Source organism: Chaetodon auriga, chromosome 15 (assembly GCF_051107435.1).
Source record: "Chaetodon auriga isolate fChaAug3 chromosome 15, fChaAug3.hap1, whole genome shotgun sequence".
In the NCBI taxonomy this organism is placed as follows: domain Eukaryota; kingdom Metazoa; phylum Chordata; class Actinopteri; order Chaetodontiformes; family Chaetodontidae; genus Chaetodon; species Chaetodon auriga.
In genome coordinates this window covers 19,973,058-19,990,520 of record NC_135088.1, presented here as the reverse complement: position 1 = coordinate 19,990,520, position 17,463 = coordinate 19,973,058, and the positions used below count along the sequence as shown (strand labels likewise).

At 43.0% G+C, this 17,463-nt stretch overlaps 1 protein-coding gene across 2 annotated transcripts in view; it reads right to left on the bottom strand.

Annotated features, from left to right (window-relative positions):
- The window catches only part of atp2a3 (ATPase sarcoplasmic/endoplasmic reticulum Ca2+ transporting 3), a 43,313-nt gene extending 32,935 nt beyond the window's left edge, over window positions 1–10,378 (bottom strand). Inside the window, exon 1 of one of the 2 annotated variants that reach the window (XM_076751452.1) lies at window positions 9,988–10,378. In XM_076751452.1, the coding sequence (XP_076607567.1) occupies window positions 9,988–10,105 (118 nt within the window). In that variant the 5' untranslated portion in view covers window positions 10,106–10,378. The remainder of the gene's footprint in view (window positions 1–9,987) is intronic. The other variant, XM_076751451.1, reaches the window with a different exon arrangement.
- Window positions 10,379–17,463: the final 7,085 nt, after the last annotated feature.

Sequence of the window (17,463 nt, the reverse complement as noted above, 5' to 3'; positions counted from 1 at the left end):
ACGCAAAGCCGCAGCCAAGCAGGTCCAATGTAACGAAACACATGCATCACATCTGAAGAGCTTGATGAGAAATGATAATGTACATCTGATTGGCAAATAATCTGCTCGATTTGGTGCAGTAGCCTGCCATCAAAGTCTTCAGCGTGCTACATGAGTATGAAATCCTGTGGAGAGAGGAGCTGAATAGAGGAAGGGCCATGACGTGAGCCTGCAGCCTCCGTCCAAAAACAAAAACCTTGCAGCCACTCACTTTACACGTGCCACTGGTGGAAATAGAAATTATTTCACATTAGGACTTCTGGAATTGTTCCATGGCTTCACAATGAGCTTCTATCAGGATCAAAGACAGATAACTTTGCCTAAGGAGATAAAGCTGCTTGATGACTTCAGGTTAATTTGGTTTGTAATAAAACCAGGAGAAGAGAAACGGATTGCTGCGGTACAAACAAGCTATTAAAGAACACTCTTAGTTCTTAAATAGGCATTAAAGCCCAGCACTTTGACTTGATAACACGTCCAGTCCAACCTGCACATGATCTGCCATGTATAGTTTTTGCATAGTCTATTAGAAAACAGCCTTCTTGGGAAGACTGACCCTTGTGCATGGATCGTCTCTCAGCTCAACAAATGACCATCCTCAGCCTGTGTTATAATAGCTGATGAGTCATTGTGAATAGCTTTTCAAACTTGCTGTCTGGAGGGTTTTCAGAGTTCAGGTTGGACACGGTTGAACTCACGGGGGACTTCTGGCTGCACTCTGCCAGCAGCAGCAGAAATGTGGAGAAGTGGGTTCTACTGTTTTCCATGCTCCACCAGTCTGACATAAGCCCGTTTCCCCATTACTGTGCCTCCTGGTTGTATAATGTTTTTATGGCAGACAGACTGGCTGCGAGTCCAGTGCTGGAGACAAAGATGGACTGACTGAGAGGACAAGGCACACAAAAGGGGAAATGGAGAGGGCGGAGGGAGGAAAAAAGAGAGAGAGAGAGAGAGAGAGAGAGAGAGAGAGAGAGAGAGAGGGCTGGAGGTGCTGAGCGGGTTTCCCCGGCTTCCCTCTGCCAAGGATTCCCTCGCAGTCATCTGGGCTGTGTCAACCCGAGGCTTGCCCAGGCACATTCCTGAATACTGACTTCACCTCTCTCTCCGTGTCCCCACAGCACCTCCTCCCCGCCTCCTCCCTCCTGGCCCAGACAATGAATAAAAGAGCTTGTTTACACGCAGCAGAAAAGCAGGCAGCGCGGAGCAGAGGGGAGACACTTCCTGGAGACCGTTGCCAACAACAGCGGGGAGCTACTTTCTGTGTCCAAAGAGTCAGGAAGAAAAGCAGGAAACTGGCCATCTATCTATCTGCACTGCAGACGCTCTGCTGATAAAGGACCTTTTGCTGCAAGCTCCTCTCACGCTTCTCTTTCTAGTCTGACTGAGTCCATTACCAAATTACAGCACAGGTTATTGGGATCCCCATTAAACATCCCATCTGAACGTGTTTAAGCAGTATTAATAAGCCAGAGTTCAGGCCCTCCTGAGTAAACTACAAACATGAGAAAGTTTTCAGTAGTTACCATAGCAACTTGGCTCTTGAAAGCTCCTTGAAAACAAGCATTTCACAACATAATGTGCCAGTGTCTGTCAAAAATTACCAAGAATAACTGTTATGCAATCAGCAGGGCCTTGACACAGCATGCTCTGACTGCAGGCATCAAAAACCCCACACATTCTGATATGAACAGTCCCATTTCTAGCCTCTGCAGGACGCTAATACACAGTTAGCATGCAGGTAAGCAGACACACCTCCAAATAAACAGCTAGCAGCCGGCTAGCAGAGGTAGAGTCGGTGCACGGAGGTACAGTAGTAAGACTTGTGCTGCCTCAGTAAGTGGCTCCAGCTCCAGGATCCCACTTCATCCACTCGCCATGAGAATGTGAAAGAGGCCTATAAATACCATGATGAGGTAACCCCTAATGACATGGTCTACTATAGCTTCCTATATCCACTCACTCTCCTAATGTATTCTCCCACCGGAAAAGGTCTGAAAGCATTAACCATATCAAATGTGAATTATAAATGTTCCCCATTCTTCTCCCTAACCTTGTTATCTCTGCTACACAGAAGGCATTGGAGGTAGCTGCAGAGGAGACGTCTGACAAAGTCAATGTTTCATTAATTTACATAAATGTCAGTGGAGGGCTTCCCTTCTCTGAGGAAGTCATACGCAGCCGTGTCAAGTGAGTGTCAGCAGCTATCTTTGGGAGCCCCGCCGACCTCTGAACAGCCACCCTGAGAGTCAGAGCGGGAGCAGAGGAGGAAGTGGTACCAAGTCACTCATCGCTCCTTGGCAGCATAATGAAACAAGGACATATAGGCCTGACACGCAACTCCTCTTCAGTCACTGCAGGCCTGGAAACCTCTCGTACTGGATTAAATCTGTTGTGCTCCAACACAAGGATCAAACAAAACAAGACAAACAGTTAAACAGCATGCAAGTGGCTCTGTGAGGCTGACAGTGGTGTTTGATGACAATGCTAACATGCTGCTGTTTAGCAGATATACTGTTTAGCTGGTTCATTAAAATGCTAATGAGTATTGGGCAGATGGGAAGTCAGTCATTAGTTTTACAGTTATTTGGTCACAAACCAAAGCATAGAACAAACATAATCGTCTGAACCAAATTTCATGGCACTGCAACCTCATGCTGGCAACTAGAGGAAAACTCAGGGGATCGTCACAGTCAGCAGGATATATCCTCTGGGGACCATGAATGTCTGTGCAAAACTTGTCCAAGAGCTGCTGCTGTTACTTTAAGCTATTGTACTGTTTTGACAGCACTTCTGCTGATAGCTTTGAAAATGGCTGAAAGTAGTTTACATGTTTTTAGCACCAGTTTTTATGTTTGGGTTGTATTAATCATCACATTTAAATGCTCTACGTATATTTATTTGGGAAATGTTCCTACAATGTCATGAAAGGTTTGAGGTTTTATTGTCACTGTTGAAGTTTTTTTTTTAAAGCATTCCACTAGAAAGTGTCAAATGGGATTTCACTGGTTAATAAATTGTTTTTAACCACAGTAGATTTTCTCAATTCAATACAACAGGATAAGCCTAAAGCTTTAGTAACATTTTCCCAACTAACACTAAGCAAACGCTTAAAAACCTGCTGACACATCCAGACTCCCAAGCTGTAATGAGTTTGACTTCAGTGCTGTATACTCGAGACAATGAAAAGAAGTAATGGCTTAATTTCAGCGAGAGATGAGAGACGACACTGGTGGAGAGGCATGATGAGATTTCCTGCTCGTTACAATTCCGATTATTTTAGCTGCTCTGTTTGATTAACTGATCAACCTGTGATTCTCTCCATGCTGGGGGCACAGAGAGGAAGCGCCATCAACTGTCAAAGCTGCACTGAGATAAAGTTCTTTTGTGAGGTTGTCGTGTCAGAAAGGGAGAATTAGTTTCAATGTGGAGATTTTATCTTTTCAAACCAGCCAAGTCAGAAAATGACATGAGATTCAGCTCAATGGCTGCTGCGGCTGCTCATTGGCTGGACTGTTTGCGACGTCATCAAGCTGTGGTCAGGGAAAAAGAGACAGGATTTTTCCTCAGGGTGTATCACAGGGTAGTGCATGCTGAAATTAGACTGCAGCATCACTCTCATATTCATCCTTCAAGAATATTTAAGACATCTCTAACTACCAAACAGCACCAAACCGTATCTTACTGAACAGCCTGTTCTTAACTACTTAATCTTGAACACATTTAGGTCGGTCTAATTACAAAATTTCATTTGCTAAACATTTGCACAGCGTAGATTATCTGAGCCGCAACAGAAAGGAACTGCTGGTGATGCATTTACCTTGAATAGCTGGTCTCAAACTGCACACATATACTGCTTGATGCACATTAGATTCATTCTCAAACAGCTCTGAAACACCAAATAAGAGCCTTGCTCTACATTTTACCACTCGCAGTATAATGCGTCCTATCGGCGACTTACAGAGGAAAAGGAAAAGGGCCTGTCAGCTGGGCAGGACGTGCACAAGGTGATTAGCACTGAGTCGATATCTTGTAAGGGCTTGCTTCCTCTTTAAGGTCACATCTGTGCGAAGAACCATTTTTTGAACATCCCGACAGGCTAGCGCGGAGGATGGCGCCTGGCCACCCAGTAGCCAATTGGAGGAGCTGAATGCTGTGAAAAATAGTCAGCAATCCCCCTAACGGCAGACAGAAATATCTGTGTTACTGCCATGCTATTTATAGGGTGTATTCTAGGTTTAGAAACCAGAGCGACACTTCTATCCAATCAAATGTTTGGTACAGTACAACTTCACTGATCTGAGCCCTGCAGTAATGGAGGCCGTTCAAACTAGTGAAAATTTCAAACGGTCGACTCCTTTTTGAAATGGTTAAAAGAAACTACAGATACGCCCACTAACACTAGACATACGTGTCACTGTGAAATATGGTGTCTTTCATTTGCAGCATGCACAGACAGGATTGAATTCCTCTTGATGTGCCAAAATGATATTAATGGATATAATATTCTATATCCTCTCATCAAAAGACCAAAACCAACAATGAACTGATCCTACTAACAAGTGCTGTCTGTGTATCAGGATGCCTGATGTACTGTATCCTCTGTGCTAGAGCTCCATTGCTGTCCTGAAGCTATTAAAAACACATCAGCGAGCTGCACTGTTGCACTGGGTGACATGTTCCATTATTACGACAAGCCTGAACTGTAGATGTTTTTCTTTTCTTTTTAAGCCAGCACATACTGCATACACTGTCCTGCAACTGTTAATGCTCACTAGAGTGTTGCTGAAAATAGTCCCCAATAAATGCACCATTTACTCCAGTCTGTGTAACATTTGCTAAAATCCACAGTGCCCAGCTGTTAAATTAATTAATTTAATGAAATGATTCAACTTTTTTAGAAAGTTTATTTTATTACCTGTTTCTGTAGGAACAAATGGGCTTGGGGCGACAGACTGTCAGGAAAGTTGGAAAGCAGTAAGAGACAGACTAACGCAGTTTTCCTTTTGGTCTTTTCCTAGGGTTTGTTGACAATAATAATAATAATAAAAAAAAGGACAGAGTATCTCCTGCCTTGTCTTTTAAATCCTCAGAAGCTTGAACTTTTCCACCTTATCTTAAAATGTGAAATTCTAAATTAATCTACATGGTTACCAGACATTAATTATTTAAAAGTTAAAGTCACAACTTCATTTTCTCTTTATTCAACATTTTAATTGTGTTTTTGTGAAGAACAATGGGGGACTGGTCAAACATTATCTCGAGGTGTCACAAATATTTTTATGATGATTAAAATGCACCATGAGGGGTCTGGAAAGGTGGAAACAGTTCAAAAATGTGAGATTGGTTTGAAAAACATCATGAGGTACACATTCAAATTAGAAAAGTAAAAGAATTTGGGTATAAAACTACAATGAAAAAAACAATATTTTTAGTTGAAGTCATTATGAAAGATAGTTAAAAAGGAAATAAAAATAATTTTCACATGTCATTCTCTGTTTTGACAGGGTGGTGTCTTCACCGTTGCTTGTTTTTGAACAGGTTTACCCATCAGATCCACACATGACTTTTCTAGTGTTTACTTCCAAACACTGAGCTTCACAAGTTACTTGTAACATATGATACTACACACACAGCTTATCTCTCTCTGAATGCTTTTAGATGACCTCATGTTCATTTTACACCCTTAAGGCAGACATACAGTGTACAGGATACGCTCTGTACACACACACAGGCCCCTCTAAGAAACACTTTGAGCACACATCTCCTCGGTGGACCAGTCCACGTTGTAGCAGAGCACCCGGACAGCAGGCGGCAGAGAGAGTTAGAGCCCGGTGACTCAACAGCATCTTACCATAAGGGCATGATGGTGAGTGACAGATGCAGAGGTGGGAGGGAAGAAGGCAACACAAGTGACAAGCTAGAACAGGATCACAGCTCCTTTGAAGGCAGCTGGGCAGGCACACACAGAGCCCACTAGAAGAGGGAAGTGACTCAACACCCCAAGGACTTCAAATTACTTTTCTACAACTTAACTCTCCTTTTTCAGCCCACACAACGCCAACACTGTTACCACAATTTAACTCTCAACTGGACAATTCTCAGAACAAGTGACAGTACAGTGGAAGCTGGCGACCACTGATTGAGGAGTGCACTGCAATGAGCAGTCTTGAGTGTGTCGGTGTAAAGGAAGAGGAGGAGGAAACAGCACAACGTCTCTCGTATTTCAAACACAAGAGCGAGTAAGTCAGGCTGCTTTTATGTCAAGTTGCAGAACAGGAAGAGAAACAACACTGAGTGAGGTTCCACTAGAGGAAGTTGTAATCATTATCTGCGGCAGAAACCAGACTGAGGAGAGTTCGCTAACCCTGCATATATACCAGGAATGGTATCACCAAATAATCACAAGCAGCAATGTCGCACACTCTCAGGACTGCACCACCGACTGCAAAGAAAACACCTTGTGGGTGCCAGAGAGTTACTGCTTTTCCACTTTTGGAAAACAAGCCCACATCTCAAATTCTGAAATCAATAAAATAATTAAACTGACTCAAAGTCAATAAGATCAACAGAAGCTCAGAGGAGCTTGTGTGCAGAGTGCTGATAGGTTTGTCTTTATTGCCAACAGTCCATGCTGGGCAGATCGTCTCTGGCACTGCTGAGACCTTCTGTATCATATTGTGGCTGAAAGTCAACATAAGCATCTAACATTAGACACTGTATCACAATGCTGCAATGAAATGCATTGCTAGGTTGTTTAACCTGAATATGTTGCGCAATTGTACTCTCGCAGAGGGAGTGCCAAGAGACACAACAGAGACTCATTTCGAAGGCTCTCAAGCCCAAACAGTAATTTATTTAGCATTCTAACTTTGATTAATAATGCCCATTACATAAAACTAGACTTTAAAATCCAAACATCCGAAACTTTGACAGAGTCATTTGAGAGATTATGAAGCACAAATTTCACTTAAATGTTAAAAAAAAGAAGAGGAATCAATAAATTCTCAACTCCTGTGACAGCCCTTCACCTGTGCGTCAGCTCTTTTGGAAAAATTGCTGTCTAGGTCGCGCCCACCAACAAAAATAGTTGATTGCTCATGAGAACAATATGGCCTTTTCCTGACACTTTCTAAAACTGAACAGACTGCGTCTTTGAAATTGGGGTTGTGAGTGCATAGGACACAATCATCAAGCACCGCAAGCTGTAACAGCACAAACATTCTTGGTGCACCCACACACACAGAGAGCGTGTGTGTGTGTGTGTGTGTGTGTGTGTGTGTGTGTGTGAGAGAGAGAGAGAGGGAGAGACAGAGAGAGAGAGAGAGAGAGAGAGAGAGGCCTGTGACTTCCTCTACTATATCAGAACCAGCTATTTCACAATGAGAGTGATAAACTGTCTTTTCAATTGAGGTGCTTGTCGTTCTCAACCATAACTCAGCCATATTTCTTTACTGTGTGAGTGAACGTTTCAAATAAAGGAGCTGCTGCTGGACCATGAATGAAAGGTGTGAATAAAAGGTCAGCCGCCTCTGGTTTGCAGCTCTGTAGAAAAGACTCTCCAGATGTGGCGGCTAAGCTCATTTTCCAGCATCTCAGAAAGAAACTCTGACGCTGCTCGCCAGGGTTTTACTGTTACAGCACATGAAAGTGCCGACATAAAGCCAGGAAAGCCTAGACACGGCTTACCTGCTTTACTTACAGTGTAGCATTGAAAAACAGCATTTCACGTGCTCGGCTGCAACTATAAGCACAGAAAAAAAGCAAGAATCTATACTCTACAGAACAAGGTCAAATCAACAAGTTGAATCTGTGTTCCAAAGTGCAAAAACTATTAAAGACTAATTCATGAAACAGCTCAGTTTTAAGTTTGATTGGACACTACCAGTAAAAGCCCATAACCAGGCCATAACATGTGACCTCAAAGTGGCTTCATCACATCTTCAACTTCCAGGTTATCTATAGCAGTAATGTGGCAAGACTGTCATCATGTTTTAATTGTGGGGTTCTTGATCAGCTAGCAGCTAACAAACAGCTCTTGGATGTTTCTAGAAACCAGCAGTGATTAAACTCCAGAGGCCGATCAAGTGTGCAAAAGCTCCCCGGTCCCGCTGAGGAGTGCGATGTCTGACTCAAACATGTCACATCACCCCCCCCACCCCCGGCATGTCAGCACCTCCTCCTGCGGACACTTGGAGCAGTGCGTTGGCGGTGAACTGACAGCGGATCAAGTCAGTTTCGCCTCCTTTTTGCCTTCTCTTGTCCAAACTCAGACATACACCGACTGTGCGAGCGCAGTCGCACAGTGGAGATCTTGTTTGTGGCTATGTTGATTTAGGTTAATGATCCTGCTGATAATGAGATCCTGCTAACTATGCCTCAGAGTGAAACACTGTGCATGCAAGTCAGTGGGAGTGGGGTGAGCAGAGCACCCGCAAACAGCTTTGAACGGACGCTCCCTGGAACAAAACACTAAGGCTCACACAGAGTCCCTGCAGTCAAGTACAGAGTCTGCGGTTTGTGAGCAGAGGGGAAGGAGCCGTTTAGCAGCCGTACATCACTCTGCAATGACACGTACTAAAATAGTAAACAAACCCAAGCCAATTTCATGCTGTTTTTTCCCCTTTTTTGGTTTGTGGAGGCTCGGGTGGACGACCCCTATACATTCAGCCCCAAAAGGGAAAAAGGGTATTCCCTCCCTCCAGCGCTGATCTGTAATGCACTCGCACAAGGCAGGAAGTTCACAGCTAAGAGCGAAAGAGATGTTATCTGTGGCAAGACGTTGCTTTTTTTCCATGAAGTCATCACAAGCCCCTGGGTAAAGTGGCTGGCTGCAACAAAAGGGCCACTGTTTGTCTGGCACAATATGCTGCTCTCCTCCACAGCTTGGCCACACATGCAAATGACGGGCCAGGAGGGAAAGGTGTGGTGATGTCAGGTCCGAGCTCAACACGGAAACACTCATCGAACACCAGCTGGGTGTAAGAGAGTTCAGGGGGCGCCTCGTGTGTGAGAGCTGCTGCGTGGGCCACATTGCTCAAGAGAAGTTAGATGTTCACCTGAGAGACACCTGATGAACAGCAACTCGCACTGATCCTGTTCTGACAGGAGAGGTTAGCACTTTGTGAACTTCGTGGTGGTAAACTGATCTATTTCGAATGACTTTGCGTAAAGACTTCCCTCTGTTATCTTGTAATTTGAACAGAAAAGTATAAGCCACGTGGAGAACAACTGTTGAAAGTGAAAACAGGTTGTTCAAGATTTTCTCTTTCATTATCTTCACCAGCTCATCTTCTTCCACTCCAGTAGCCTGAGCCTGCCCGCTCTGCACTTCCTGATCCCTGCATGTTAGCCAGGGATGTCTGTCTTCACTCACACACACACACACACGCACGCGCGCACACACACACACACACACACACACACACACACACACACACACACACACACAGCAGCAGCAGCAGCACATTGCTGTGTCAATACTAAGTGAGGGCAGGCTGCAGGTTTGTTTTCCATGAGAATAAAGCATTCTTTAGTTAACTTGACATACCAGACGTGACATGAGGCGTTCTCAGGGGCTGAATTAAGACAATATTAATAAGAATAAAAAAATAGAAAAAGGTCGCTCTGGATGAATTATTCCAACCGACCCAGGGTTGAATTAATTGAGTTTATTTGCACTGATCTCTCGTGTGTCAACTTTAACGAGAGTGATATGCAATGGATGATTCCAAAAGACGCATGTGCATCATGAATGTGCCATTCACATTTCCACTGACTGTGCGCCAGAGGGAATATGATTGTTTTTTTACGCGCACGATTTGTAACAGCCTGACATATAACGGCAGCAGTTGGATTTCCTGGCGAATGAATCGATGCAGGATGTAATACGTACCAGCTCTGAACTGAAATGAGGATGCAAATACATACATGTTGTATATAACTACTCACCGTTCGGTCCATATCTCTCAAAATGGACTTTGACTTGTTCCAGAGTCAGCCCAGTGTTCTCGTTCACCCCGAAGTTGTCTAAAACTTCAGTCGCAGGTTTAGTGTGCGCATTTTCCATCTTGCTGGACTGGGCTTAGATGATCAGATCGAAATGCATGTAGTTGAGAAACATCTATTGTGGCAAATCGGGAGGGTGCGCGGGGGGGGAGGGGGGTGAACCAGCAGTAATTTCCACCGATGGACGTTGAGGCGGGTGAGTGTCGCTCGCGCTGCTCTGTCACCTGTCCCCCCTGAAGAAAAACCTCCGGATCCGCGGTACAGACGCTGCTGTTGCTCTGTTGATCTGCTGCCGCTGTTACTTCATCTCCATCTGAAGGTGTGCTGTGTCTGTGCCGGGGCGGACCGCCTCTTCGCTGTTGAGCACTCCCTCCTGCGCTCCCATTGGCTGCGCGTACCTGAGCGCAGGGTTCAGCCGCCCCGTGCAACCACTTCAAACATCTTCCTTTGAAACAGGATACACAAAAGTCCGTCACTCCTCATGTTTCGCATAGTGCGGCTTGTTCATTTCACGTTATTAATGCTGTCACGTGACGTCATTACATTGCTCCTCATGGGGAAGCTGTCTTCTCGCTTCAAGACGTCGACACAGTCAGCTGCACGTCAGCGCCCCTGCAGCTGAAGGAGGAGGTGTGCCTTGCTCAAGGACATCATCACAGCAGTGGTTTGAAGCCCATCAGCACCCAGACAACTTCTGCTTATCTGAGATCAGTGTAGAGCTACACTAATAGTTGCATGTACTGCACAAAAGTGTGAGCTGAGTAAACAGAGCAGCACTGGGGCCAGTTGAACAAGATCAAGTTAATCTAGTCATTTGAGCCAGTCTTAGTTTTGATCTGGATGTAAATCAGACAGAAGTAAGACTGATTAATTTCTGAAGATAGCAACTCCAAGATGTTTTTTCAGTGTGAAGTTGTCCTCACAAGTGAAAAAAGGAGGAAAACATGACTTGTAGAGTCTAGTGTGTAGTATGTTTTTAGTTTGAAAATCATTTACACACACTGAAGCATGCCGAAAGTCAGGAATTAGTAAGGAACTTGACTGAAGAAGGGGATACAGAGAGGACACAACAGATACACTGTGTTCTAATTTCAAATAACTGGTGTATTTGTGCACTGACTGAAAAGAAAGGGAAGCCATGAGCAGCTGACAGTAAATGCTGAATTTCTGCATATTTTCTACATGTTTGAGGTAATTGAAGGGAGGGCTTAACAATTAGTGAAGGCTTGTAGCCAGTGGTAGCTGTGATGCTCACTGTTCAGTATAACAAGAGTAACACAAGGACTGTTTCTGTTCTGTTTTATAGTCAGGATTTGTCTGATTTCTTCCAGAGCAGTGGCATAAAACATTTACAATTAACAATTAAGAAGTCACATTTTAACTATGGTTTGACTATATTCATTTAAGGAAAATGCCAATAAAACAATGAAATCAGCAGACTCTGCAATGTAAAACTACAGAAAGAAATGTAATACAAACACAATCAATCATGATGATGGTGCCGTCCGGTCGCTGGTGAAATGAGCTGAGAATTCAGAGCTGCACAATAGCAACAAAACAGAATGTCTCAAATTTTAACAGCTGTGTTCTCCATCCTTGTAATGTTGACAGACTGTTCTCTCAAGGAGACTTGGCAAGAACATCCTCTTCAAGTCCACTCTTGGCTGCCCTGGTATCGAAAAATCGCCTCTGAGTCCTTAGGACCAAGGTTGAATACCACTGCTTCAAAGGGTGTTTGCCAGTTGCAGGGTCTGAACCCAGCAACTTCATTTTCAGACAAAATGGAAAATAACACGACTTTCCACACTGTATAATATAAACACCAAGTCTCAGGAAGTAATGCTTATCTATAGGAATTACAGGTACGCTCACATATGTACAGAATATGTCCCTGTGACTGATATAATATCATACATTGCGCCATTTGATTATCAATATTAATACATCCGTGCATAAATAGCATTGAGCTGTTGTAGGTGCTCGAGGTGGTGTGAGTTTGAACTACTTTATGCTACTACTTTATCTCCTCTCAGTTAGTCCATAAAAAATTCACAACTTTCAAAGTGACAATATAGTGCCCAGAGCAATCTGACAACCAATTTTAACCCCCAAATAAATGTTCCCTTTCCTGAGACGTTATGATTACATCCAGGTGACTGAAATTATTCATTTTTATGAATCCAATGTTTGACAGCTCATTTATGCACTTTCCTTGTTTATTGTGGTCCAACAGTCTCACTTTGGTCCATTCTAAAAACCTGCTTCAGCCAAAAATACATGAAAGTACAGCAGCAACACAACAAAATGCTCTTTCCTTGTGACTTTCAGCATCCTGCTTGTTCATGTCCTGGTTAAACTGGTGCCTCAGAGCATCAGAAACAAGTGCAGGTCTATACTCAGTGTACAGAAAAATGCTATTTTACATATCATTTACTCAAGACCCCACTGAGACTTCAACTTCCTGGATAACTGTCACTTCCTGGAAATCAGTAAAGGTGACTTCATGCGACATGTGCAGTAGGCGTTACCTAAACTGTCAACCAATGAAACATAGATTTGTGAACAATCCCACCCTTCTGAGCCTATGATCCAATGAAACTCCTTTTCTCCCTCAATGTAATGTCTTACTGGTTCAAACGTTTGAATGATACCTCTCTGTTTTGTGTGCCTTGGCTGCTTGTGTGAGTGCACCTTCACCTTGTGGTTACATGATGTAGCATTGTTTATTAAAGAAACATCATCATTTAAAATGCTTTACATCTTATGACTGTAGAGCCCCATGTAGGGTTGGCCTTTGGGGGAGGGGGAATCAGCAGTTTTTTCACATTGTGGTAAATGTTTAGTGAATTCACCCATTCATCACTGACTTTGCCAACTAAATGCAAGTAGGGAAACAAGTGTTCCAGATTTCCCTTCCATCACTTTATCCTCAGTGTAAGGTTACTGCAGCACGATCTCCCCACAGTATGCAGACACTGAAATGGGTCCACTGTTGGAGATCATAGGCACTGGACTGGGACCTCGTTGGGCACAAAGTATAAAAGGAACAAGGTGCTCCAATTCTGTCCTCACTCACAGCTGGCCTCTTCTCTCACAGCGAAAAAAGTGTATTTATATCTGGAGCTTACGTAACTTCCAGAACTGCTGTCTGGAGGATGGTAGCAGGCTACATGAAGTTCTTGGATGCTAAGTGCCTACAAGTGCTCTCTCACTGGCTTTGGAGGTACTGTCTTTGCCTCTGTGTCAATATTCAGATCCAAAGATTTCTATTTTCAAAACCAGACCTCACTACAGCTCTGCACAGATCCCCAGAAGACACTCTGGCTACAACCACAGGCTCCATACTCTGCTCGCTGCCCACTCACACGCAGTCAGTGAGATTACTGTTAGTCATCATCAGTATTGACATCTGGTTTGAAGTTTTAACGTGTGTGTTTCTATGTACCTTTATATCAGCCCTCAAGGTGACATAAATTTGGAGAGAACCCCTTCAATGCCAAAGCTCTCATGAAAAGGAAATCCCCACCCCGGACCCCCTCTATGGCTCACTCCCTCTTTCCCTTCAGTGGCACACACTGGGGGACTGTGCTAGCCTCAGCACCAGTCACACAACATTTTCCACACAGCACTGTCAGCCTTCCAATAGCATTTGCCTTCCCCTGTTGCTTGCTGCTTTCATTTGCATGAGGGAAATGAGCTGTGGCCTCCCGAGCATATAAAAAAAAGGATATTTCCCTCCACCTTGCACGTGATGCATCACAAACCTACTGTGCCTCCATCTAATACAAGGCATGACATTCTCTGTGAACCTCTGGTTTTTGGATTTAATATGACAATAAGATCATTTTCAATTTGACTCTGAAACAGTTTTCCTTAGAGCTCAGAGCATTTGAAACCTCTCCACAGCCTGCACAAAAGGCCGGAGTGTTGGGGACAAACAGCTGCTCCTGCCATTGACTTTGAATCAAGGAGATGTGATTCGAGTAAAAAAAAAAAAAAAAAAACAGTCTGGAGCAGCTGTACCTGACAAGCAGCCCAAGTGGCAAGTCAACCCCACACAGCCCCCTCGCCATTAATAACCCTCTCCCTTCTTTTCTCCTCTCTCCCTCCCCTCTTCACCATTCAGGGGCTCTGCACATCTGTGAGAAAGTCATCATTTCACAGTCTGGCGCAGCAGGATGCCACGCAGCCTGTCAGCCCCAGGAAGAGAGGGGAAATGTTTAATGTCAGGGGAGATCTGTCTGCTTTTATGCTGCCTTAATACCAACTCAATATTTTAAATACAGCTCTTGAGTGATGTTTGAAACAGCACTACAAACCATCAATATTCAACATTTAAGAGGCCGTTGGGTACCTTTTTAAGCATCAGAAATAATTTGTGATATCCGATATAGCTGTGTAATTTTCCCATTCGAGATAGATGGATCAGACTAACCTGTTATTCATTCTTCGTACCATCTGCCCTTGCAGGAAACTGGAGAAATAGCACCCATTCCCTGTTTTGTGTTGTAAAGAAATCAAACACGTCTCCCAGAATCTGACCTTGTGACCATCAGTGTGCTGTAGAGGCCGACAAAGGGAGTTTGAGCAGCCGGGGAGTTGCTTTAATCCTCTTAATGTCACAGAGAGGCAATGGTTTCGATGTGAAGGATTTTGATGCAATTTAACACCTTTAATTAGATGTAATTTAAAGAGACAACTTTTCTCATTACTTCCAGTGGCGTCATTTTTGAAAAGAAATGTCAATAGCAGACAGAGGCTTTGGTCTTTTAGAAGTTCTAAAATACAGAGTTACAGTTCCTAACTTTTCCATTTTCTTTTGTGGGTGTCAGTTTTCCACCGTTATGAGTGCCAGTCAATAATTTTAAGGCTCCATTTTGAGGTTGGTTTCCTATAAGGGTGGGTGCTCCCTATTTGCAATTTGTGTTGAAGATACTACAGCCTTGCTGGTCCAGTCTTGACTTTGTGGTCTCCTACAACAAGAGTGGCAGGTAATGATTTTTGTATCTGGCTGGAACTAAAGTTGGTTGAAAGGGCAACTTCACTGATTTTCCACCTCAAATCTGTTTACAGGTCTTACAGAGTACTTCTGCATCTGTAAAAAGAAAGTTGCATAAAGCCTCTGTGGCTTTTAAGCACTCCTAGCATAGCAAGCTGTCCCAACTGTTGGTGGTCGAGATGTATTGTGGGTAATTTAGGCACCACATTAAACAAAGAAGAAGAATGAAATGAATGAATGAAAATCTCTTGCTCTGCTGCAACAATTTTGATCTGTCCATCGTGAGTCTGAAGTGTTACAGGGCTGCAGTACATTGTACCATTTTCACTTTGCTCTTTAAATGTGATTGATTGATGACCCATTGAAGTTTTCCTAAGCCATTATGTGAGTCAATATTTTCATTTGAATTTCCACGTCCAGAGTATATAAAAGATCTTTTCTTCACTGAGGCCAGATTTTAGAAAATATTTTGATTTGATATGATTTCATCAGTCTATAAACACACTGATTTGCTGAAACACTGTCACCTCATTCTGCTGTTAATAACAAGACAAGAAATGCACTGAAGATATATTTCACTCTGAAAATGATTGTATAAGATTGTTTTCTACAAAGTCTCCCAGTATGTGATGGAAGATCTAAACAGGCTTATTTTGCAAGTCAAACCAAAAGAAATCCAAAATTAAGATGCTAAAGTAGTTAGTAAGTAAAGTAGTTTTTTGATTGCTGAACAGTGGCCACTGTGGCTACAAGGGTAATGACTAACACAAAGTATCACAGCATCACACAATATGCATCTAAAGTTTGCTAGCATTAGCCAAGATTAGCCACCACTAATAGTCCTACCAGACCAAGTGAGGCTGTAACAGCACAACCCCTGATTGTGTGAATATGCAGTATCACAGGTGTGTTTTATTCTTTATGACTTAAAGCATTTCTTTTCGATGGATGTGTTATTTCTTATCTTTAAAAGGTAAACTATTCTCCCTGTAACTGCCCCAGCAAGGGTAATGTGGACAACATCCCTCTTACAAACAAAGTTATATTATATCTTATATACAGTATATTCCATTTTTTGGTGTTGGAAAACCAATGCAGTAACAGAGCATTCAAGTCAAAGTGTATGTTAACATCAGGGATTTAAATAGAGCTGTTTAGACTGTTTAAGTGAACCTTTGATTAGTGCGTCTGTCATTCCTGCTCCCTCCAACACTGCTCAAAGAAACCATTTGAATTAATCAGAGCTATTCTATTGGTCTTGATTCATGTTGATATTTGTGTGTGATGTGATTAAACTGCACAACTTTTGACAGCCCACTTTTTACACTTGTCACTGTTAATTGTCCATTATCCCCAAAGCCAACGCTTTCATTCTGAACACACATACGTACACACACAGTCATCTTTCCATCACTTGTGGGGACATTGCATAGACTTAAATTCATTTCCTGGAAACTTAGATTAAAAAAAAACAAAAACTAAAATTAATCATTTTGTCCCTATTAGGAAGATGAGACCCCACAATGTGACCCCCCCACACACACACACATTGTCATCATCACCACATCCAGGCACTCTGGTTGCCACTCAATCATTTTGGGCAGGATGAGTCAGTGTGTGATGACGCGGCTCACTCTGTCAATCAGTCTGTAATGGAATCAAATGCTGCATATGAAGCAATTACCCAAGTAACTGATGATGTGTGTTTAATAGGCAGCCCAGTGCAGGCCTGTGCTGAACAAAACACACACACACACACACACACACACACACACACACACACACACACACACACACATAACCAGATCACATCCTGGAGGGAAAGGACAAGATGAAAACTATGCTCATGACTTCTTAGCAGTATCAATAGAACAGATTACATGTTTGTCCCACCTGGTGCCAGAGGACATTGTTGATTATCAAACAGCAAATCAACAGCAAATGATGACATGACAATGTTGATAATTACTGTAATTAAGTAATTTCTCGCAAAAAACAGCAAACATAGGTTACTCAGGTATTAGCTTCTCAAAAAGGTGTTGTCGTTTGCGTTTGATATCACTGTTCACAGAAAATTTCTCAGTCCACTGACCACTTTCTTCATGAGTGGATCTTTATTTACTATGAATCAGGCACCGGGCAGCACAAAAGTGTGTTGAGTATTTATATATTTACAGAACATCTCAATGTCTAGCAAGAGAATAGACTAAAAAGAAAGTGGAATTTGTTGAGAAACTTAAAAAAAAAAAAATCAAACGAAATAGTTATTAAATGAAAGGGCAACAGACTGCAGGTTGTTATATTGGATTTTATCCTCACAGACACAATAACAACAATTCTCCTAATAGTTTTGTGCTGGGCGCCGATGGCCACAACAGTTGACTGGGGTCCAACCACAGCAGGAGAAAGGGGCAGAAAAA